Raw genomic sequence first — 23,432 nt, 5'->3', positions numbered from 1 at the left:
CCACAGTGCTGGCTGTGTGGCCCATTGGCTCCTCAAGCTGGCAAAGGCCTGGGGATGTTATATCAATCAGCATGAGACACAGCAGATGCCAGGCCAGAGTCACTTACTGCAGAAGTGCAGAGTGGAAATGCCCTGCACTGGCAGAAATCAGCCACGTTTGCAGTGCTGAGCTGCAGAGCAGGATGGAGCTCATGCTTATATTCCAAAGAGGAGGAAGTTCCCAGTCTGGAAATGGCTCCAGGCCTTGGAGCTGTGCCAGAAACTACAGCTGCTTGCTCCAAAAAAGCTCATTGGGTTGCTTTGGGCACCTCTTGGTCTTTCGTTTTGGCTTTCTGCTGTACCCTAGAAGGGTCCCATAGGGTTTGCCATGGAATGGGACAGGACTTCAGCCCTTTCCTGCTCCCCAGAACAGAGGTCTGTGCCAGCAGGCTCCCCAGCAGCAGTGGGTTTGGAGCAGGCACTCCGGATGTCTCAGCTGCTTCCCAGTTCTCACCGACTCAGCACATTCCTCTGTGTGGTGCTCTCAGCCCAGCTGAGCCTTCATTGCCCCCAGGGGACACAGCTAAAGCTGCTCCTTCTGACGCTGCAAAGGGCTTTGCTCAGGAAGGAAAGTTCCTGCAGCACTGCCAAAGCAAGACAGCCCTGGCAGGTTAAGCTGAGGTTCTGTCCAGCTTCTGAGCAGGTAGGCAGCTACTGGAGAGTCCAAAGGAGAACTAAGGCTGAGCACAGAATGTCAGGGTCTGGAAGGGACTTTGAAAGCTCATCCAGTCCAACCTCCCTGCCAGAGCAGGAGCACCCAGAACAGATCACACAGAAACTCCTCCAGGTGGGTTTTGAATCTCTCCAGAGAGGGAGACTCCACAATCCCCCTGGACAGCCTGATGAAGGGACTGGAACAGCTCTGCTGTGAAGAAAGACTGAGAGCCCTCAGGCTGTGTAGTCTGCAGAAGAGAAGGCTGAGAGGGGATCTGAGCAATGTCTATGAATATCTGAGGGCTGGGTGGCTGGATGAAGGTGCCAGGCTCTGTTTGCTGGTGCCCAGTATCAGGACAAGAGGTACAAACTGGAACCCAGGAAGTTCCACCTCAACATGAGGGAAAACTTCCTTGCTGTGTGAGGGTGCTGGAGCCCTGGAGCAGGCTGGCCAGAGAGGTTGTGGAGTCTCCTTCCCTGCAGACTTTCAAGACCCACCTGAATGTGTTCCTGTGTGACCTGCCCATGGTGATCACAAACCCTATGAGGAGAGGCTGCGGGAGCTGGGGGTGTGCAGCCTGCAGAAGAGGAGGCTCAGGGCACAGCTCATTGCTGTCTGCAGCTCCCTGAAGGGAGGCTGTAGCCAGGTGGGGTTGGGCTCTGCTGCCAGCAACAGAACAAGGGAACACAGCCTCAAGCTGTGCCAGGGCAGGTTCAGGCTGGATGTCAGGAGGAAGTTGTTGTCAGAGAGAGTGATTGGCATTGCAATGGGCTGCCCAGGGAGGTGGTGGAGTGGCTGTGCCTGGAGGTGTTGAAGCCAAGCCTGGCTGGGGCACTTAGTGCCATGGTCTGGTTGGTTGGGCAGGGCTGGGTGCTAGGTTGGGCTGGCTGAGCTTGGAGCTCTCTGCCAACTTGCTTGATTCTCTGATTCTATTTCTACAGAGGTTTTCTGGACACCAACCTTAAGTCCCAGGGGGGAAAGATTTAGATTTCTATGAATCAGAAAAGCCAACTGCAAGAGAAGAACAGACCTGTTTGAAAATGGATGAGGCACATCCCACTTCTGTGTGAAGCAGCCAATAAATATTAAACCACAATGAAGATTGTCAACTGTTAATAAGGAACTACACTGAAAAAGCCTTCTTTAAAAAAAAGGAATATTCAAGTTAGGATTTTGATTTCAGTTTTCTGCTTGAACTAAGCCTGACAGTTTGGAGTTTGGGCAGGTTGGCAGATGATAGCTCAACTGCAGTGGAAAATGTGAAAATGGTTGAAGACCAAAAGAAAAAAGGAAAGCTGAAGGGTGGAGGAAAATTCCTGGTGCTCAATTCTGCACGGCCTGGCATCCTGCATGGCCTAAATCCCTGTGCAAAGGGGAGAGGAGCACTAGTGAGGATGTAGCCTATTGAGACAGCAGAGATCTGACCCTTGCAAGGAGGACAGGCAAGCTGCTAGGAAAGCAGCTTGTTTGCCTTAGGGCATGCCAGCACTGAGAGCAGAACAGGCTGCAGAACTGCCCTGCAGCAGACCAAAGGGAAGCTGCACTCAGAGCCCTGCGGGCAGAGTCATTAACCCTGACAGAAGGGACACTGCTCCTCTGCAGGACCCTCACACAGGCAGCTCCAGCTGCACCAGCACAAGGGAAGGGCTCAGAAACCACCAAGCCCAGACCCTAGAGCCATGTCCAAGTAACAGGGAGGCAAGATCCCATCTACTCCTCTAAACCTAAGGGCAGGAGTAGCCCCTGCCCCAGCCTTGGTGTTGCCCCTTTGCTTCACTGGTGTTTGCTGCCTCTGTAGGGTGCAGGTTTGCTTCTCCAGCTTGGACATGGACCAAGCTATGTGACCCCTGCAGACTACTGCAGGGAGAGAAAAAGGAAAGGATATTCTTGCCATTTGGAGCAAAGGCCTCCTGAGGTGATGACAGCAGGACAGGGGGTGAAAGGGATCTCAAAAGATCATGGAGTCCAACCCCTCTGCCAAAGCAGGATCACCCAGGGCAGGTGACACAGGAACATATCCAGGTGGGTTTTGAAAGTCTCTGGAGAAGGAGACTCCACAACCTCTCTGGGCAGCCTGCTGCAGGACTCTCACCCTCACAGCAAAGAAGTTCCTCCTCATTTTGAGATGGAATTTGCTGTGTTGCAGTTTGTGTCTACTGCCTCTCAAAAGAGAGGGATGATGATGGGCAGGAAGTGGTTCTGCTCCTGTCCCACAGCTATTTAGAACTCTAAGGTCCAGCTGTGGATACTTATCTAAGCTGTGACAGGGCAGGTTCAGGCTGGATGTTAGGAAGGCCCAAAGAGGGCTCTGAGGTGACCTTCAGTATGTGATGGGGGCTACAAAAGAGCTGGGGAGGGACGACTTAGGATGTCAGGGAGTGACAGGACTGAGGGTAATGGAACAAAGCTGGAGGTGGGGAGATCCAGACTGAATGTTAGGAAGAAGTTCTTCACCATGAGGGTGGTGAGAGCCTGGAACATGTTGACCAGGTGGAAGCCTCATCCCTAGGGGTGTTTAAGGCCAGGCTGGATGAGGCTCTGGACAGTCTGATCTAGTGTGAGGTCTCCCTGGCCATGGCAGGGAGGTTAGAACTGGCTGCTCCTTGTGGTCCCTTCCAACCCTGACTGATTCTAAGAAGTTCCTCACAGAAAGAATGATTGGCACTGGAATGGGGTGCCCAGGGAGGTGGAGTCCTGGTCCCTGGAGGCATTTAAAAGGAGGCTGGGTAAGGCACTCAGTGCCATGGGTTAGTTTAAAGGAGGCTGGGTGAGGCACTCAGTGCCATGGGTTAGTTAAAAGGAGGCTGGATGAGGCACTCAGTGCCATGGGTTAGTTTAAAGGAGGCTGGGTGAGGCACTCAGTGCCATGGGTTAGTTTAAAGGAGGCTGGGTGAGGCACTCAGTACCATGGGTTAGTTTGAAGGAGGCTGGGTGAGGCACTCAGTGCCATGGGTCAGTTTGAAGGAGGCTGGGTGAGGCACTCAGTGCCATGGGTCAGTTTGAAGGAGGCTGGGTGAGGCACTCAGTGCCATGGGTCAGTTTGAAGGAGGCTGGGTGAGGCACTCAGTGCCATGGGTCAGTTTAAAGGAGGCTGGGTGAGGCACTCAGTGCCATGGGTTAGTTTAAAGGAGGCTGGGTGAGGCACTCAGTGCCATGGGTCAGTTCACTGGAAGGTGTTGGGTGACAGGTTGCACTCGATGGTCTCAAAGGTCCTTTCCAAGCTGGCTGTTCTGTGACTCTCCCCAGGCAGCAGCACCCCTGCCAGAGGCCACTCACCTGCCGCGGGGGCGATGCGGTTGGTGCTGTTGAGCTCCTTCCTCTCCGGCTCGGTCACCGAGACTCGGTAGATCCTGCGCTCATGCAGGCCGCAGTAGTGGTGGTGCAGGTGGCAGGAGTAAGTGCCCTCATCCGCGCTCTCCAGCTGGGAAATCCTCAGGGAGAAGTCCCCCAGGGCGAAGGCCGCCTGGGTGATGTTCATCTTCTGGCGGATGAAGAGGGGCCCGTAGGAGCGGCGCTCCCCGGAGGCGTACAGGTCGATCAGGCGATCGGCGCGGTCGTGAGGGACCCCCGGGGGCTGCCGGTCCCAGTGCACCACCTGCTGCTCCTCCTCGCTGTGCCGCTCCGTCCAGATGTGGTTGCGGTTCACGCAGGGCAGCATCACTGTGCTGCCCTCCGCAGCCACGATCACAGGCTTCTCCCCGTCCCAGTACTCGCCGGCGTCCTCGGCTGCAGAGACAGCAATGCAGCCCTGCTCCGGGCATCTCCACACACCTGGCCTGTGCCTAACGACAGCCAGGCACAGCCAAGAGTGCCCTCGGACCCTGCAGTCCTGTGCCTAACGACAGCCAGGCACAGCCAAGAGTGCCCTCGGACCCTGCAGTCCTGTGCCTAACGACAGCCAGGCACAGCCAAGAGTGCCCTCGGACCCTGCAGTCCTGTGCCTAACGACAGCCAGGCACAGCCAAGAGAGTCCTTGGACCCTGCAGTCCTGTGCCTAACGACAGCCAGGCACAGCCAAGAGCATCCTTGGACCCTGCAGTCCTGTGCCTAACAACAGCGAGGCACAGCCAAGAGCGTCCTTGGACCCTGCAATCCTGTGCCTAACGACAGCCAGGCACAGCCTAAAGTGCCCTCGGACCCTGCAGTCCTGTCTCACACCACCAGGCACAGCCAAGAGTGCCCTCGGACCCTGCAGTCCTGTATCACACCACCAGGCACAGCCAAGAGTGCCCTCGGACCCTGCAGTCCTGTGCCTAACGACAGCCAGGCACAGCCAAGGGTGCCCTCGGACCCTGCAGTCCTGTATCACAGCACCAGGCACAGCCAAGAGTGCCCTCGGACCCTGCAGTCCTGTCTCACAGCACCAGGCACAGCCAAGAGTGCCCTCAGACCCTGCAGTCCTGTATCACAGCACCAGGCACAGCCAAGAGTGCCCTCGGACCCTGCAGTCCTGTATCACAGCACCAGGCACAGCCAAGAGTGCCCTCGGACCCTGCAGTCCTGTCTCACAGCACCAGGCACAGCCAAGAGTGCCCTCAGACCCTGCAGTCCTGTCTCACAGCACCAGGCACAGCCAAGAGTGCCCTCAGACCCTGCAGTCCTGTCTCACAGCACCAGGCACAGCCAAGAGTGCCCTCGGACCCTGCAGTCCTGTATCACAGCACCAGGCACAGCCAAGAGTGCCCTCAGACCCTGCAGTCCTGTCTCACAGCACCAGGCACAGCCAAGAGTGCCCTCGGACCCTGCAGTCCTGTCTCACAGCACCAGGCACAGCCAAGAGTGCCCTCAGACCCTGCAGTCCTGTCTCACAGCACCAGGCACAGCCAAGAGTGCCCTCAGACCCTGCAGTCCTGTCTCACAGCACCAGGCACAGCCAAGAGTGCCCTCAGACCTGTATCACAGCCCTGCCAAAGACTGGACTGCTGGAGTGGGTCCAGGGGAGGCCATGAAGAAGACCCAGAGGGCTGGAGAACATCTCCTATGGGGACAGGCTGGGAGAGTTGGGGCTGTTCAGCATGGAGAAGAGAAGGCTCCAGGGAGACCTTAGAACAGACTCCCAGTACCTGAGAGGGGCTCCAGGAGAGCTGGGGAGGGACTTTTGACAAGGGCTGGGAGTGCTAGGATGAAAGGCATTGGACTGAAGCTTGAGGAGGGCAGACTTAGACTGGAGATCAGGAAGAAATCCTTTCTTCCAGAAAGAAGAAATTCTTTTCACCTGGCACAGGTTGCCCAGGGAGGTTGTGGATGCTTCCTCCCTGGAGGTGTTCAAGGCCAGGCTGGATGAGGCCTTGAACAACCTGGGCTACTGGGAGGAATCCCTGCCTATGGCAAGGAATTGGAACTGGATAATCTTTAAGGTCCCTTCCAACCTAAACCATTCTCTGTCTCTGAATCCTGAAGTGCCCCAGGGGCAGCATGCCTTGTTCAACCCTGCTTCAGCAGCTGCTGAAGTCATTCCTACATCCTGGGTCACTTGAATCCAGACCATTTTCCTTGGAGCTCTGAGTCCATCTCCTTGCTCCAGAAAGCAGGAAGAATGTTCTCTCTGCAGGCTAAGAATGGAATGAGAATAACAGATTCCATCTTCACTATGCTGCATCCCAAACCTCCAAGCAGGAAATGTTTTTCTAGCCACAAATGCCCTAATTACTGCAGGAGTTCAAGAGGCACTGGTTTAGATTTGCTCTTAAAAAGGAATAACAGAAGAACCAAGACAGAGATGAGCAGGTTGAGGCTCTCAGGCCTGCCTGGGTGTTTTCATTGCATAGAAGCTGCCAGAAGAGCAGCAAGAAGGATGCAGTTTGCTGCTATCCCACTCAGCCCCTCAACAGCTTCCCAGCACCATCAGCCCCAGCTCCACAAAGGTCGATTTTAATGACATGGTAGTGATGAGTGTGTGGCATGGGTGGCACACACACTGCAGCTGCCAGCTGCCCTCAGAAGCTTGCTTTTAGAGCTGGAGTTAAGGTGTGGTAACTTGAGGAGGCTTTTTAACTACAGGCTTCTCAGAGTAAGCTCACCAAGCAATGTGCAAGGCAGAACTTTGTGGCTAAGAGGAGTGCTGAGGGATTGTTAGCAGAGATGTTCTGCTGCTGGAGCAGCACAGTTACCTAATTGGGCTGCCTACAGCAAAGATGGCACTTACCAGGCTCCCCAAACTGCCTGGCACGTGCCAAGAAAGAAGAAAGCTCCATGAAGACACACAGGGAAGAAAGTGTCATAGAGCCATAGAATGGCTTGGAAGGGACCAGACAGGACCAAACCCCTGTTGTGGGCAGGGACACTTCTTACCAGCCCAGGTTTCTCAAGGCCTCATCCAGCCTGGCCTTGAACAACCCCAGGGAGAGAGCAGTCACAACCTCCCTGGGCAACCTGTGCCAGTGTCTCATCACCCTCACTGCAAAGAATTTCTTCTTCCTCATCTCCAGTCTAGATCTGCCCTCCTCAAGCTTCAGTCCATTCCCTCTCAACATTACACTGCAAGTCGTTGTCAAAAGTCCCTCCCCAGCTCTCCTGGAGCCCCTTCAGGTACTGGAAGGCTGTTCTAAGGTCTCCCTGGAGCCTCCTCTTCTCCAGGTTGAACAACCCAAACTCTCCCAGCCTCTACCCACACAGGAGGTTCTCCAGCCCTCTGGCTCATCTTCACGGCCTCTGGACTCTCTCCACATCCCTCTTGTGCTGGGTTCCCCAGAGCTGGAGGCAGTGCTGCAGGTGTGGTCTCAGCAGAGCAGAGCAGAGCAGAGCAGAGCAGAGGGGCAGAACCCCCTCCCTGTGCTGCTGCTCTCCCTGCTTTGGATCCAGCCCAGCACACAGCTGCCTGCAACCAGTGCTGGCTCCTGGGGGGTTTGACACCAACTGACACTGAATCTGAGGGCATCTGAGCGCAAATAGAGTGAACACCACCATCTCCTGGTGCTTTTCAGGCTTCTCATGGCATTTATGCCTCAACATGCCAACAACAAGGCAGAGCCATACCCCTGCAGCCACACTGCAAGCCCCACTGTGAACTCAGTAGTTCTAGTGGCCATTGGGCTCCAGAGCAGGTCCCTCTCAGGAAGCAGCACCAAGCTGCCTGCCACACTTACCTTTCTTGGTGATACTTAGTTGGATTTTCACAGTTTCATACAAGTGGCAGTAGTGATGGTGAAGACTACAAGAGTATATGCCCTCATCACTCTCTGCAACACCTGGAACAGCAGGGAAGAGAGGGGAAGCTACATGTTTTGTACTGGAGCAATGATTGCTTCTGTCATCTATCCTGCCTCCCCACAGTCCTGTCTGGGTGTAAAAAGCTCTTTATATGACTTGGTTCTAACCCACCCTAATCACCAGGGTGGGTTAAACAGAGCCTAATCCTCCCAATGTAATGGTTTTACTCATTTCTTGGGATGCATTTGGATAACAGATGGAAAGAAAGAGCTGGGCTAGGTTTAGCTAGGAGCATGACATAACCTTGGGCTTTCTAGGACCCCAAATACAATCAAAGGTCCAGAAGAAGCCCAAGTGACTTTCAGGCAGTGAATTGTTTCCAAGTCTCTTAAAAAGGGAAATCAAACACCACTGCCAGTGCTTCAGAGAGAGTGCTTCATTAACCTCCTTAGCCTGATAATGATTAACTTTCAGACTCACAGGATGTCAGGGGTTGGAAGGGACCCAAACAGATCGAGTCCAACCCCCCTGCCAGAGCAGGACCATCCAATCTAGCTCAGGGCACACAGGAACACATCCAGATAGGACTGGAAAGTCTTCAGGGAAGAAGACTCCACAACCTCTCTGGGCAGCCTGTGCCAGTGCTCTGGGACCCTTCCAGGAAAGAAGTTCCCCCTTGTGTTGAGCTGGAACCTCCTGTGCTGCAGCTTCCATCCATTGCTGCTTGTCCTATCCCAGGGAGCAGTGAGCAGAGCCTGTCCCCCCCTCCTGACCCCCAGCCCTCAGAGATTTATCAACATGGATTCAATCCCCTCTCAGTCTTCTCTTCTCCAGCCTAAGCAGCCCCAGGTCCCTCAGCCTCTCCTCCTCAGGCAGTGCTCCAGTCCCCTCATCATCCTCTTAGCCCTCTGCTGGACTCTCTCTAGCAGATCCCTGCCCCTCCTCAAAGGTGGAGCCCAGAGCTGCAGGCAGTGCTGCACAAAGTGCCGTGGCCATTCTGAGCGAAGCTCACCGCTCGGCACGGCAGGAGCCCTGCCCTCTGCAGGCAGCACAGGCCCAGTACCTTTGATCACCAAGGAGAAGTTGCCATCCGTAAAGGCATTCTGGGGCATGAGGATCCTGCCTCGGTTGTAGGAGCTGTAGATGCGCTGGCTGCCAGCTGAGTACATGTCACACAGCCTCTCCATCTTGTTGTCTCCATAGTAGGTGCTGAGCACATCCCAGTGCACCACGCGCTGGCGGTCGTTGAGCCGGTCCTGGGTCCACACCATGCGGTGGCTCTTGCAGGGCAGCACAGCCTGGGAGCCCAGGGCAGCACTGATGTTTAGCACTGACACCACCACGCTGGCTGGGTTGGAGGCATCAGCTGGGACTGAGGGACAGGAGCAAAGAACAAAGGTAGCAGATGAATGGACTGCTTAGACCACGCCTTGAGTACTGTGTTCAGTTCTGGGGCCCTCGATTTAAGAAGGACATTGAGATGCTTGAGCGTGTCCAGAGAAGGGCGACGAGGCTGGGGAGAGGCCTTGAGCACAGCCCTACGAGGAGAGGCTGAGGGAGCTGGGATTGGTTAGCCTGGAGAAGAGGAGGCTCAGGGGAGACCTTATTGCTGTCTGCAACTACCTGAGGGGAGGTTGTGGCCAGGAGGAGGTTGCTCTCTTCTCTCAGGTGGCCAGCACCAGAACGAGAGGACACAGCCTCAAGCTGTGCCAGGGGAGATTTAGGCTGGAGGTGAGGAGAAAGTTCTTCCCTGAGAGAGTCATTGGACACTGGAATGGGCTGCCCGGGGAGGTGGTGGAGTCGCCGTCCCTGGAGCTGTTCAAGGCAGGACTGGACGTGGCACTTGGTGCCATGGTCTGGCCTTGAGCTCTGTGGTAAAGGGTTGGACTTGATGATCTGTGAGGTCTCTTCCAACCTTGGTGATACTGTGACCTGTGATTCTCTGGTGGGAGCTCTGCACATCTGCTGCCCAAAAGAAAGGAGAAAGACCACTTCTGGTGACCACAGCATAAAAAGGACAGGGGACTGCTGGGGCAGGACAACAGGAGGCCACAAAGAGATGATCAGAGGGCTGAAGTAGCTCCCTCATATGGATAGGATGAGAGAGTTGGGCCTGGAGAACAGAAAGTTCCAAGACCTTAGAGCAGTACCTGAAGTGAGCTACAAAAATTGCTGGGAAGGGACTTTTGGCAAGGGTTTGTAGTGACAGGATGAGAGGGAATGGATTGAAGCTTGAGTGAGGCAGATTGAGACTGGAGGTGAGGAAGAAACTCTTTCCAGTGAGGATAAGGAGACACTGGAACAGGTTGCCCAGGGAGGCTGTGGATGTGTCCTCCCTGCAGGTGTTTAGGGCCAGGCTGGATGAGACTTTGAGCAACCTGGGCTGGTGAGAGATGTCCCTGCCCATAGCAGGGGGTTGGAACTGGCTGATCTTTAAGGCCCCTTTCAACTCAACCCCTTCTGTGAATCTATGAAACACAACAGAAACCCCTTCAGAGCAGTGACTGCACCCAGCCAGAGCAGTGCCTGCCACCAGGACTGCAGACCTGCCCTGCCCTCCCTAAACCTAAGCCTGGGTTTAATCAAAGTGTCTCTAACACTGCTCCATGGGAATTTCCTGTGGAAGTCAGCCAGGACCCCCCCAGTGCCCATCATGGAATCCCATTCCTTCTCATGGTGACAAACCCAGGCAGCTGGCAGAGATGTCACTCACCTGAGTATGAATGAACAGAACCTGTCAAAGCAAAGGGAGAGAAAGTTACTGACAACAAAAGGCAGGGGAATGACAAAAAGGCTCAGTCAGCAGCCACCCCCTCTGCTGTTATCCCAGCTGCTCCTCCCCTCTCTGTTGATACACTGATCTAATGTGGATGGTGGTTAAGCCCAGAGGCTCAGCCCTTGGCTGATCCACGCTGCAGCAGGCACTCACAGTGCCTGACCCCACAGAGAGCAACGTGGGACACCATTAGCCTGCAGCCCAGGGGTGTGTCCCCAGCCACAGAGCTTTCTCCACCAGGCTACTCGAATGTTACACCACAGGCAGGTCAATGCAGCACCCACCAAAACCGTGTCAAAGGCTTCTTCTACCCAGGAGGAAAGTACTTCACAGGTGGTAAGAGAGACCCAAAAGCTCAAGGAGGCAGAAGTGGGCAGGAGCAAGGGAGGATGTGGGCTGTGAGGTTGGTCCTGCACAAATAACAAAGCACCAGAGGAAGCCATAGGGCGAGAACAGCTCAGAGACTGCTTTGGGGTGGAAGAGACCTTCAAGGCTCCTCCAGTCCAACCCACCCTGCACTCAACAAGGACATCTGCAGCTAGAGCAAGCTGCTCAGAGCCACAAACCACCTCACCTGGAATGGTCCCAGGGATGGGGCAGAGCTGCTCTAGTGGAGGGGAGTGGATTGAATGAGATTGAGGACCAAAAGAGACCTTTCACCTCCAGGCCTCCAAATCAAGCCATTGCTGGTGGGCTGAGGGCATTCTGTAACTGCAGTATGCTGAGTCTACCTGTGCAGGGAGGAGTGAGCTGCTTGACTGCTGTACTTGCCCACTGCTAGCCCAGCCTGCTGGCCACCCTCTGCTGCACAAACCAAACCCCACCTCACGCTGGGGACATGCTCCCAGGCTCTCCTGCTCTGCACTGTCAACACCGCAACGCTCCAGACGCAGCTGCAGCTCTCACACACACACACACTCAGGGCAGTGCAGGAAGAGCCTTGCAAGAACTGAAGCAAGGCCTTTGTTTCTGCCTTGCCCTGCTCCAGTCCCCTCTGCTGTTTGTGTAGGAGGAGCCTGGGAGGGCTCCTGACATCATGCTTGGAGAGCCCAGCTCAGCTTCCCAACACAATGACATCATTCATCTCTCTAACCGAGCAAGCCCATTAGATGTTTTGTCCTGCTAAGGTCATAGGCAAAGTGTCCTCCAAACAAAGGCAGGGACTTCTTTTTATTCTCCCCAGCCCCAGAATTTATGCACTTCAGAATAGAATAAATTAACTCCAGGCTGGGTCTGGTTCAACCACTCCCCCACTGCACAGCCCGGGAATAAACTCAGTTCCATTCCATTTTCCTATCACAAAACACCAAGCAGTGACACCAGGGAACTGAGCAGCAGCATCTGTGCAGCCACCACCAGCTCAGAGGCACTCCAAATGTCAGGGTTGTTTATTCCTACATTTATAATCTCAGCTTCAGAATAAAGAGGGAAAAAAACAAACAACTCTCAGAAAAAGTCTGTGCTGGGTACAAGAAAGAGACCACCCCAAGAACATTTTCCTTTCGTCATTTGATGCTCTCCTCTACCAGGCTGCAAAATGCCTGATGGTAAAACACAAGCAGCTGCCAGCCTCTGCCTCTGGAAGGCAGGAGTTAGATTTATAGAATCATAGAATCAAGCAGGTTGAAAGAGAGCTCCAAGCTCAGCCAGCCCAACCTAGCACCCAGCCCTGCCCAACCAACCACACCATGGCACTAAGTGCCCCAGCCAGGCTTGGCTGCAACACCTCCAGGCACACAGACTCCACCACCTCCCTGGGCAGCCCATTCCAATGCCAATCACTCTCTCTGACAACAACTTCCTAACAACATCCAGCCTAGACCTGCCCTGGCACAATTTCAGCCTCTGTCCCCTTCTTCTCTTGCTGTCTGCCTGGCAGCAGAGTCCAACCCCACCTGGCTACAGCCTCCCTGCAGGCAGCTACAGACAGCAATGAGCTCTGCCCTGAGCCTCCTCAGGAGCCCAGAACTGGACACAGCACTCCAGGGGTGGCCTGAGCAGTGCTGAGCACAGGGGCACAAGAACCTCCCTTGTTCTGCTGCCCACACTGCTCCTGAGCCAGCCCAGGATGCCACTGGCTCTGCTGCCCATCTGGGCACTGCTGCCTCCTGTTCAGCTCCTCTCTACCAGCACCCTCAGGTTCCTTTCTGTCTTTCGCTGAGCACAACAACAAAACAATATTATGAAGCTCTTCTATGGCACCAAATCAGCCTTCTCCAGGAGAAATCCATCTCAGCTCTCAGCATCCACTTGCATCAGTGTGACAAAGCAGTGTCCCTGTGCCTGAAGGGTGCTGATTGCCTTGCAGCTGCCCAACACCGACAGCGACTGTGACTGTGCAGCCCAGAGCCCTGCATTTCTGCTCAACAGCAGCAGATCTGGAGCTACAGAAACATCCTCTCCTGGCTCAGCCAGAGGAATGCTTTGCACTTTGTTCCTTTCCTCTTGCAAGTTAATCTAAAAACCACTGGGACCAATGGCAGCAGCAGCATCATAACTCTGACCAAAGTATCCACCCAAACCTTCCTGTGTGCTCTGCTCAGCAGCCTGCTGCAGACCTGAAATAACAGCAGCACCAACTCCCAGGCTGGGACCTTTTAGATGGTCCTATTGGCATGGTAAGGACCACCCAGGTCCTACCTCTCCATCCCACCTACAGGGCCCTTTAGCCAGGCTAGGCTGCTGGAGCCCTGACAGCCAGCACTTCTGCAGCACACTTCATAGAATCACAGAATCAGGCAGGGTTGGAAGGGAGCACAAGGAGCAGCCAGTTCCAACCCCCCTGCCATGCCCAGGGACACCCTACCCTAGAGCAGGCTGCACACAGCCTCAGCCAGCCTGGCCTCAAACACCTCCAGCCATGGGGCCTCAACCACCTCCCTGGGCAACCCCTTCCAGCCTCTCACCACTCTCCTGCTCAACAGCTTCCTCCTCACCTCCAGCCTCACTCTCCCCACCTCCAGCTTTGCTCCATTCCCCCCATTCCTGGCACTCTCTGAAAGCCTCTAAAGTCCCTCCCCAGCTTTTTGTAGCCCCCTTCAGATGCTGGCAGGCCACAAGAAGGTCACCTGGGAGCCTCCTCTGCTCCAGCCTGCACAGCCCCAACTCTTTCAGGCTGTGCTCACAGCAGAGCTGCTGCAGCCTCTCAGCATCCTCCTGGCCCTGCTCTGGACACTCTCCAGCATCTCCACAGCCCTCTTGTCCCAGGGGCTCTAGAACTGGATGCAGGACTCCAGGTGGGGTCTCAGCAGAGCAGAGCAGAGGAGGAGAATCCCCTCCCTGGCCCTGCTGGCCACACTGCTGCTGCTGCAGCCCAGGCTCTGCTTGGCTTTCTGGGCTGCAAGTGCAGCTCCTGCTGAGCTTCTCATCCACCAGCACCCCCAGATCCCTCTCCTCAGGGCTGCTCTGCAGCCTGGCACTGCCCAGCCTGGATTTGTGCTTGGGATTGCCCTGACCCAGGTGCAGGACACTTCCCAAGACAGCTCTCTGTAAAAGGGAAGTGGTGAAGCTGTCTGCCATGGAACAGCCTTCAGGTAAGAAGAGCTCTTCTCTTGTGGGGGTTGACAGCTTCTTTTCCCCTCCACTCCCAAACCCTCTGTTAGCAGCTCCCTAAGAAGCCTGGCAGGAACACACTCTTCCTTGCTTGACGATTACCCTCCAGGGTCTTCCTAGGGCTGCCCCTGAGTGTCCAGGAGATGCTGCTTCCTGTTGGGAAAAGGGAAGAGTCTGTGCATGCTTTGCCTGCACTGTGACTTTGCTGAGTGCTGCCACACAAAAGCAAACAGCCCAAGGGTAGTGGTGTGCAGCAGAACAAAAGCCACCCAAGGTGAAGGTGGCCTCAGGTGTTGAGTTGGAGTCCAGCACAGAGAAGAGACATGGAAGAAAAAGAGCTTTTCACTTGGCCCAGATTCAGGGTTGGGACTGAAGCCTGCTCTAGGGAATAGAATCAGAAATGATTTAGGTTGGAAAAGACCTCTAAGGCCATCAAGATACAACTACCTGAAGGGACATTGTAGCCAGGTGGAGGTTGGGCTCTTCTCCCAGGCAACCAGCAACAGAACAAGGGGACACAGTCTCAAGTTGTGCCAGGGTAGGTCTAGGCTGGATATTAGGAAGAAGTTCTTCACAGAGAGAGTGATTGGCATTGGAATGGGCTGCCCAGGGAGGTGGTGGAGGCACCGTCCCTGGAGGTGTTCAAGAAGAGACTGGATGAGGCACTTAGTGCCATGGACAGGGCTGGGGGATAGGTTGGACTGGATGATCTTGGAGCTCTCTTCCAATCTGGTTGATTCTATGATTCTAAGTCTGAACATTAACCCAGCACTGCCAGCTGACCACTAAACCACGGCCCTCAGCACCACATCTCCACAGCTTTGAAACCCCTCCAGGGGTGGGGACTCCACCACTGCCCTGAGCAGCCTGGGCCAGGCCTTGACAACCCTTCTAGAGAAGAAATTTTCCCTCATATCCAACCTAAACCTTCCCTGGTGCAACCTGAAGCCACTTCCTCTTGTCCTGTCTCTTTCTACCACTCAAAGATGTCAAAAAGTCAGTGGCACAGCAGCCAAGGAGTTGAATCATCATCCCTGGAGGGATTTCAAACCTGTGGAGATGTGGTGCTGAGGGACATGAGCTGGGCAGCAGTGGGTTAATGGTTAGACTTAGAATCACAGAATCACTCAGGGTTGGAAGGGACCACAAGGAGCAGCCAGTGCCAACCCCCTGCCAAAGGCAGGGACACCTCACACTAGATCAGGCTGGCCAGAGCCTCATCCAGCCTGGCCTTAAACACCTTCAGGGATGAGGCTTCAATCACCTCACTGTTCCAGGCTCTCATCACTCTCATGCTGAACAACTTCTTCCTAACATCCAGTCTGAATCTACTGACTCCTGGGTTTGCTCCATTCCCCTCCAGTCCTACCACTACCTGACAGCCTTAGAAGTCCCTCCCCAGCTTTCTTGTAGGCTTCCTTAAGATACTGAAAGGTCACAAGGAGGTCACCTCAGAGCCTTTTCCTCTCCAGACTGATGATCTTGAAGGTCTTTACCAGCCTAAAGGAGTCCATGAAAGGAAGGTTCAGGTCTTTACAAGAGGCATGGGACCTCCACAGGAGGAAGAAGGAAGAACTTTTCTGTTCTGATTGCCCAGCACTGCAGATATTCATCAAGCCATGGGTAAGCCTCCAGCTCATTTGACAAGGCTGCAAATGAGCTCACTCAGAAATCCAAGGAATGCCTCTGCTCTCATGCATGTCTGGAGAAAATGGAATTCAAACCAACTGACCCTCAGTAACCTGACCCCAGAGCAGTGGGCAAAGCCTTCTCCTCTTGCCAGTCTCTTCCCTGTGCTGGGTGAGAGAAGCAGAGTGCAGAGGACACATTCCCCCAGCCAGGCTTTGTCATGTCATTGTTTTCTAGCACACACCAGCTGCTCAACAGGGAGCTAGCCACAACCCAGCACTGGGGCAAGCTGGAAGTGAGTCACACTTCCCAACCTGCAACTGTAAAACCGAGGAGGATTTAAGCACCTTGTGAAAGCTCAGGTATCTGCCATCACAGGCTTGCAGGACCTGGAGCTTCACACCCACCAAACACCCCAGCAGCTGCCATCCCACTGGTAGCTGTCATTCCACGTCATGGATCATCACATTTTGCCCTCTGGGTGATGTGCCCACAAGGAAATAAGCACAAGGCACCTACAAGCTGTCCCCTGACATGCTCTGTGCAGGCCTCTCAGCAGGATTCTGCTGCTCACACAATACAGGAAGAGGAAAGCAGCCTGCAAAAGCATTTCCTAATCCCTTGTAAAAGGCAGAGCCAGCTCTCATTCCTTGAATCCCATCCACTTCTCAAGTGAGGAATTAAGCCATAAAAACTGCAGGCAAACTAAAGGTAAAAGCCTCAGGCTCTGAAAGACATCTTGGATACTCAGAGCACTCCAGGCAGTCTCCTTGGAGCAGCTTCCCAGAAGGATGTCCCTTAAGTCTTGCCACAATCCCACTGCTCTCCTCCTGCAGAGGGTCTGCTTCACAGCTATGTGCTGAGGAAACTACTCAGCCCTGTCTCACCCTGCAGGATGAGAGACTGCCAGAGCAGATCAGCAAACTGCAGGCACAGGGAGTGCAAGGCCTGAGTGCCAAGTGACACAAGCACTCCATGGGACATGACCACAGCAGCTCTACCTGCAGTGCTGCTCAACCCAGCAAAAGCCTTGCCACAGCAGAGAGAGGCTGCCTAGAGCTGTGCCCCAGGAGGCAAGAAGCATCACTGGAGTCCAGACTGCAGCAGTGGGAAGGAAGGAGAACAAAGAAGTGACTGGAGAGAAGTGTCATGCCCCACCAAGAGTGTGGCCTGAAAGAACAGCCTCTGAGGCTGACACTGGGGGCATCAAGAAAAGTGTGGCCAGCAGGGCTGGGGAGGGTCTCCTCCCCCTCTGCTCTGCCCACAGCTGCAATGCTGTGTCCAGTTTTGGGCTTCTCAATTCAAGTGGGACAGGAATGTGCTGAAGAGAGTGCAATGGAGACCTACAAGGATGATGAAGGGACTGAAAGACCTCTCCTATGAAGAAAGACTGAGAGCCCTGGGGCTGGTTTGTGTGGAAAAGAGAAGGCTGAGAGGGGACCTGAGCAATGTCTATGACTGAGGGGTGGGTGGCAGGATGAAGGTGCCAGGCTCTGTTTGCTGGTGCCCAATAACAGGACAAGGAAGAAAGGGTACAAACACCTCAACATGAGGAGAAACTTCCTTGCTGTGTGAGGGTGCTGGAGGCCTGGAGCAGGCTGCCCACAGAGGTTGTGGAGTCTCCTTCCCTGGAGATTTTCAAGACCCACCTGAATGTGTTCCTGTGTGACCTGCCCTGGGTGATCCTGCTATGGCAGGGGGCTGGACTGGATGACCTGTGGAGGTCCCTTCCAACCCCAAGCATTCTGTGATCCTAAGAGTCTATGACTCTATGGTTCCATTCAGCAACAATCAGGACAATATCCAGGGAGGAGAGGAATAAATCCCTGAGTGGACAACTCTGCAAAACAAGATTCCATCTGCACCACTGGAGGCTTCCAACATCCCTCTGGATGTGTCCCTGTGTGACCTGCCCTAGGTGGGTTGGACTGGATGATCTCTGGAGGTCTCTTCCAACTCCTACCATTCCATGACTCTGTGGTCATTCCTCTGCTCACCTTTCCTTCCACCTCCTGGTCAATCTCAGCTCCTTTTGCCTTCTGAAGCAGGAAGCAACATCCCCTTCCCATTAGGGACACAAGGGGATGGCCTGGTCCTAGGACAAGGACATGTGTCACAACTCCTGAGTCTCTCCATGAACCTCATTGTCTGTGCAGGAGGTTGGTTTAAAGGTCTCTGCAGAGCCATTACACAGCTGTTGCAAAACCAGCAGCCTGTGCTCCCAAGCTGCTCCCAAACACTTCTGGAGCAGGACAATGGCTCCATCCTGATTCCCCAGGGAGCTGCCTCAGCATGGTTTAGGATGCAGAAACATCAGGGTGACAGCCACAGCAAGGAGCTCAGCTCCCTTCTGCTACCCACTTTTACAAACCCCAGTGACCAGGAACCCAAAATACCCTCTGGGCCCATCCCAAAGAGGCACAGGAGGGAGACAGTGAGGAACAGAGCTCCACCTGGACACCTCCCAGCCACCACTTGTCACTGCCAGCCCAGAGCTGCAGAACTAAGCTTTGCACTACACCAAAGCTGCCCTCCCAAAGCCAACCTCTGGCCAAGCCAGGCCTTCAGCTGGGATTTTATCTAAGCCTCTCTGTTTGCTGCTTGTTATTTTGAAGGCTTCCTGGGGAAACTTTCTCAAGAGCAGAATCTTCTGCTTTCTGTTAGGACTGGAGAGCCCTTAACTCCCAACAGCTCCAACAGCTCTCTGCAGGTAGGAACATGCCCATGAATCTGCAGAGAGCAAGAATGTGCTGCCTCTGCAGGAAGGGAAAAGCCTTCTCTGCCTGTACAAGAGACCAGGCTCCATCTGGGCTGCTGCAGCCAAAAGCCCTCTCAGATTTGTCCTGACTTTCTCACAGACAGCTCAGCTTCTCTGCTTTGTGTACTTCAGGCTGGCTCTAAGCCCACAGAATAGTTTGCAGAGCCATTCCAAACACAGTCGCTGTTCCTCCCTGCAAGACATTAACACTTGAGGGTGTGGTAACTCTCCAGAAGGGATCATCCCAGCAGCTATGCAGCAGCACAGATTTCCTCCCATCTTCACTCGTTATGTAACAACCTCACTTGTGTGGGGACAGCAGGGCTCAGCCACCAGGGCTGCCTGGCATGTGGACACCTATCTCTCAGAAGCACAGCTGGCAGAAGGCTGCCAGGGCCAATCCCCCCTTAGGTGGGACACTGTTGCCTCTGCACAGCTCCACCAGCACTCTGCTGCAACCCAACCTGCTCTTCCTGCCCTGGCTGCTCCCCCCGAGGTCTGCCAACGCCACTAAATCATACACTGGGGAGCAGCTGGACTGGTTGGTGCTTCTGAATTACAGCCTGTGGCCTCTCCTCCTTCTCCAGGCTTAGCCCACCCTCACACACCAGTCTGCTGAGCCACCTGAACTCCTCTCTCCTGCTGGCTGCTCCCATGCATCACCAATTCCTGAAGCTAGCCCAGAGGCATTGCAAAGCTGGGGTGCCATGGAAATTCGATTCACTAGGGACCAAGAACTCTTCAGCTTACTCCACCTACCTGCTGAGGAACTCTGAGAGACTCAAGGCTAGCCACAGCCTTTCATTTCCAGGACTGTGAAGAGCAGGGGGACTCACCAGCCCCCCAAAATCCCCCTGTGCTCATCACCTCCTCCTGTCAGCACCTTGAATGAAGTCTCTCCAGCCTGTTCTTCGAGCTGGACTTGGTCCTTCGCTCAGGGGTCCCTTCCTTAGAGCCCAAAGAGTTTCTAGCATGGATTTGCTGGGCTTTTGCTATTAATCCTCAAATCTTCTCCTGCCATCCAAGCCTCACTGAGGTTTCTCTGTTTACCTTGGGGCCAGGCAGGCTCTCAGGACCCTGAATTTGCCTTTAGCCCTTGCAGAAATCTCTGTGATTAAGGAAAAGCTACAAACCATTCTGTTACCGTGAGCTCATCAGCTTTCTCCTCATCCTTTCCTTGCACCTTACCCAAAAGTGAATTTCTGTGTCTCACTCTTTATGCTGACACTGGGAGGGGGGAAAGACTCCACACACAGTGACTTTTAACTCCATCCTGAACACTCTCACACACACACACACACATGTAACAGCTGTTACTGTCCCTCCAAGAGCATAAGATAACCTCAAAATCCATCCGTGCAAGCTTTACTCTACTCACATTCAGGTTTCCTGGGTTTGCATTTGCTGCTCCAGGTAACTGACAGCAAAAAAAAAAGAGACCCCAAACCAGACTGCACAAACCCTGCTGGAGCACTGCTCAAAACAACCTCAAACGTTCCTCTCTCCCCTCTCCTCTCCAGAAAGCAAGAGAAACCCACGAGTCCCTCCCCTCCCAGAGCAAAACAACCCCGCAGCTAACTCAGGAGCCTGAACGAAAACCTGACAAAGAGAAGAGTTCCAAAGCTTCCAGCTAACCAGCCCAGACCTCTGGAGCTTGAAATCAAACTAAGCAACATCATGCTGACCAGGCAGGAGCTTACTTTGCTGAAGCAAAAGCTGCCACAGGAGGAGTTTTGTTAGCTGCTCCATGTCTTCTTCCTCGCCGTGCTTTCGGCCCTCTTGAAAAACAACTTGAAGACCTTTTTGGAACTGGGTTTTCTTGTTTCCTCCTTTTTTTACACCCCCCACCCCCCCCAAACCAACCCCACTATGACCTCATCAATTTACATCCAGAAAGCTGTGGACAGCAGCTCATATTCTGTGCAAGAATTACTCCACCTCCCAACTTCCAGCTCCCCACCTCCCCTGCGCTCTGCTCTGCGCTCAACACTCCACCTCCTTTCCCCAGCGCCTTCTGCACGGCCACTACAAACACTCTTCTCTTTCCCCTCCCTCTGGGGCTTTCTGAGCTGACTTTGATGTCCAAGTTTTCTCGGGTAGAGCTGGTCCCACACAGCTCTGGGCTCTTAAACCCATTTTTCTCCCTCCCCATCCCCCCAACCCCCCGGGATGGAACTAATTTTCCTTCTGCTTTACTTGATGCAGCTGTTTCTGCTTTTTGTTTGACACTCACCCAGCTGTCTGCTTCAGACTGGATTTATTCTGGTGCCTTCAGTTGAGTTTTTTGATCTTTGCCTCCTCCTTCAATCTCAAGTCTCAGACAACAACCTAGAAAAGAAGATTTCCCCTGCCCTGTGATTTGTAAGCAAGGTCTTAATGGCAGCTACCTTAGCAAAAGGAATCACAGAATCAGTCAGGGTTGTGAAGGGAACCACAAGGATCATCAAACACCTTGCATGGGCAGGGACACCTCACACTAGAGCAGGCTGCCCACAGCCTCAGCCAGCCTGGCCTTAAACACCTCCAGGGATGAGGCTTCCACCACCTTCCTGGGCAACCACTCCAGGCTCTCACCACCCTCATGCTGAAGATCTTCTTCCTAACATCCAGTCTGAGTCTCCCCACTTCTACCTTAGTTCCATTCCCCCCCAGTCCTGTCAGCCTAAAGAGTCCCTCTCCAGATGAGCTTGTGGAAGCTCAGGGCAGTGCAGGCAAAGGAGTCTAGAACACAACTGAAAACCTCAAAATGCTGCCATGTGGAGAACAAATTTCCCTGCCACAGAGGCTGTGGTCAGATTTAGGACTCTGCTTCCAGCCCTTCACACAAGATGTGAGCTGTGCACCAAGCAGCCAGCAGTAAGCTCACCCACAGAAGAGCTGGTACCCTGCTGCCCTTCTCTGCCTACTCACAAGGTAACAGCAGCCCTGGCAGCAGTGGCAAGGACACAGCAGCAGTGGCAAGGACACAGCAGCAGTGGCAAGGACACAGCAGCAGTGGCAAGGACACAGCAGCAGTGGCAAGGACACAGCAGCAGTGGCAAGGACACAGCAGCAGCAAGCTTTGCTCCAGGGAATGACTGTTAAAGGGCAGGGACCAGCTCCTCAAGCTTGAACTGATGAGGTTCAACAAGAGCAAGGGCAAGGTCCTGCAGCTGAGTCGAGGCAATGCCAAGCACCAATCCAGGCTGGGCAGTGCCAGGCTGGAGAGCAGCCCTGAGGAGAGGGACTTGGGGGTGCTGCTGGAGGAGAAGCTCAGCAGGAGCCAGCAGTGTGCACTTGCAGCCCAGAGAGCCAAGCAGAGCCTGGGCTGCAGCAGCAGCAGTGTGGCCAGCAGGGCCAGGGAGGGAATTCTCCCCCTCTGCTCTGCTCTGCTGAGACCCCACCTGGAGTCCTGCATCCAGTTCTAGAGCCCCTGGGACAAGAGGGCTGTGGAGATGCTGGAGAGTGTCCAGAGCAGGGCCAGGAGGATGCTGAGAGGCTGCAGCAGCTCTGCTGTGAGCACAGCCTGAAAGAGTTGGGGCTGTGCAGGCTGGAGCAGAGGAGGCTCCCAGGTGACCTTCTTGTGGCCTTGCAGGAGCTGAAGGGGGCCTAAAAAAAGCTGGGCAGGGACTTTTGAGGCTGTCAGGGAGTGACAGGAGTGGGGGGAATGGAGCAAAGCCAGAGGTGGGGAGAGTGAGGCTGGAGGTGAGGAGGAAGTTGTTGAGCAGGAGAGTGGTGAGAGGCTGGAATGGGTTGCCCAGGGAGGTGGCTGAGGCCCCATGGCTGCAGGTGTTTGAGGCCAGGCTGGCTGAGGCTGTGGTCAGCCTGCTCTAGGGTAGGGTGTCCCTGGGCATGGCAGGGGGGTTGGAACTGGCTGCTCCTTGTGGTTCCTTCCAACCCTGACTGATTCTACAATTCTATCTCCAGCAGCTCTTCACACTGCCCAAACCAGCTCTAGGTAGCTGCTGGTTTGTTTCTGCTGAGGAGTTCTAAAACAATCTTCAGATGACCCCAGAAAATGCCACTGCAGACTTCAACTCTGTCATTTGCATGAAGTGGGATAATTAGCTGCAGGCAGTCCCTCCCAGCCCATGTTCCCACACTGCTCAGCTGAGCCATGCCAGCAGCCTGTATGGCCAGGCCAGCTGTAACCTCAGTGCAAAAGCACAGACCTGCCCCTGCAATCCTCAAGGCCATGAGCAAGCCTCAAGGGAAACTCCATAAGCACCTGGACACAAGCAAATGCAGCCCTGCATTATCCCTAACCTGGTGCCAGCCTCTCAGGCATCACAGCAAAGCCAGCACTGATCTGCTGAGGTGCCAGTCTAGTGCAAGAAGGAGCCTCTCCCCTTGTGCCTGTCAGCCAGAGAAAGGCTCACAAATGTTCAGCTGCCTCAGCAGAGCAGAGCCTGGAAAACCTTTGGCTGGGAGGCAAGAAGCTGCTGCTATTGCACAGAGAGCAAAGAGGAGACCCTCTCCTTCCCTTGGTTCCTCTGACAGGCTCACAGGATGTCAGGGGTTGGAAAGGACCCCTGCCAGAGCAGGACCATCCAAGCTAGCTCAGGGCACACAGGAACACATCCAGACAGGCACAGAAAGGCTCCAGAGAAGGAGACTCCACACAACCTCTCTGCGCAGCCTGTGTCAGGGCTCTGGGACCCTTACAGGAAAGAAGTTCCCCCTTGTGCTGAGCTGGAACCTCCTGTGCTGCAGCTTCCATCCATTGCTGCTTGTCCTGTCCCAGGGAGCAGTGAGCAGAGCCTGTCCCCCCTCCTGACCCCCAGCCCTCAGATAGTTAAAGACATTGATTCAATCCCCTCTCAGTCTTCTCCTCTCCAGACTAAGCAGCCCCAGGTCCCTCAGCCTCTCCTCATCAGGCAGTGCTCCAGTCCCCT

General features: G+C 54.4%; 1 protein-coding gene across 4 annotated transcripts in view; it reads right to left on the bottom strand.

Moving 5' to 3' along the window:
* Positions 1-23,432, bottom strand: part of MXRA8 (matrix remodeling associated 8) — a 45,666-nt gene that overhangs the window by 7,288 nt on the left and 14,946 nt on the right. For 2 of the 4 annotated variants that reach the window (XM_064172113.1, XM_064172112.1), the window contains exons 2-7: positions 20,792-20,886; positions 20,259-20,357; positions 10,557-10,577; positions 8,907-9,215; positions 7,780-7,881; positions 3,971-4,420 (exon numbers count right to left, since the gene is read on the bottom strand). In XM_064172113.1, coding sequence (XP_064028183.1) covers positions 3,971-4,420; positions 7,780-7,881; positions 8,907-9,215; positions 10,557-10,577; positions 20,259-20,307 — 931 coding nt within the window. In that variant the 5' untranslated portion in view covers positions 20,308-20,357; positions 20,792-20,886. Of the gene's footprint in view, positions 1-3,970; positions 4,421-7,779; positions 7,882-8,906; positions 9,216-10,556; positions 10,578-20,258; positions 20,389-20,791; positions 20,887-23,432 lie in introns of those variants that run through there. The other 2 variants (XM_064172115.1, XM_064172114.1) reach the window with 2 other exon arrangements.

Source organism: Pogoniulus pusillus, chromosome 36 (genome assembly GCF_015220805.1).
Source record: "Pogoniulus pusillus isolate bPogPus1 chromosome 36, bPogPus1.pri, whole genome shotgun sequence".
Lineage (NCBI taxonomy): Eukaryota > Metazoa > Chordata > Aves > Piciformes > Lybiidae > Pogoniulus > Pogoniulus pusillus.
This window is presented reverse-complemented; position numbering and strand designations above follow the sequence as displayed.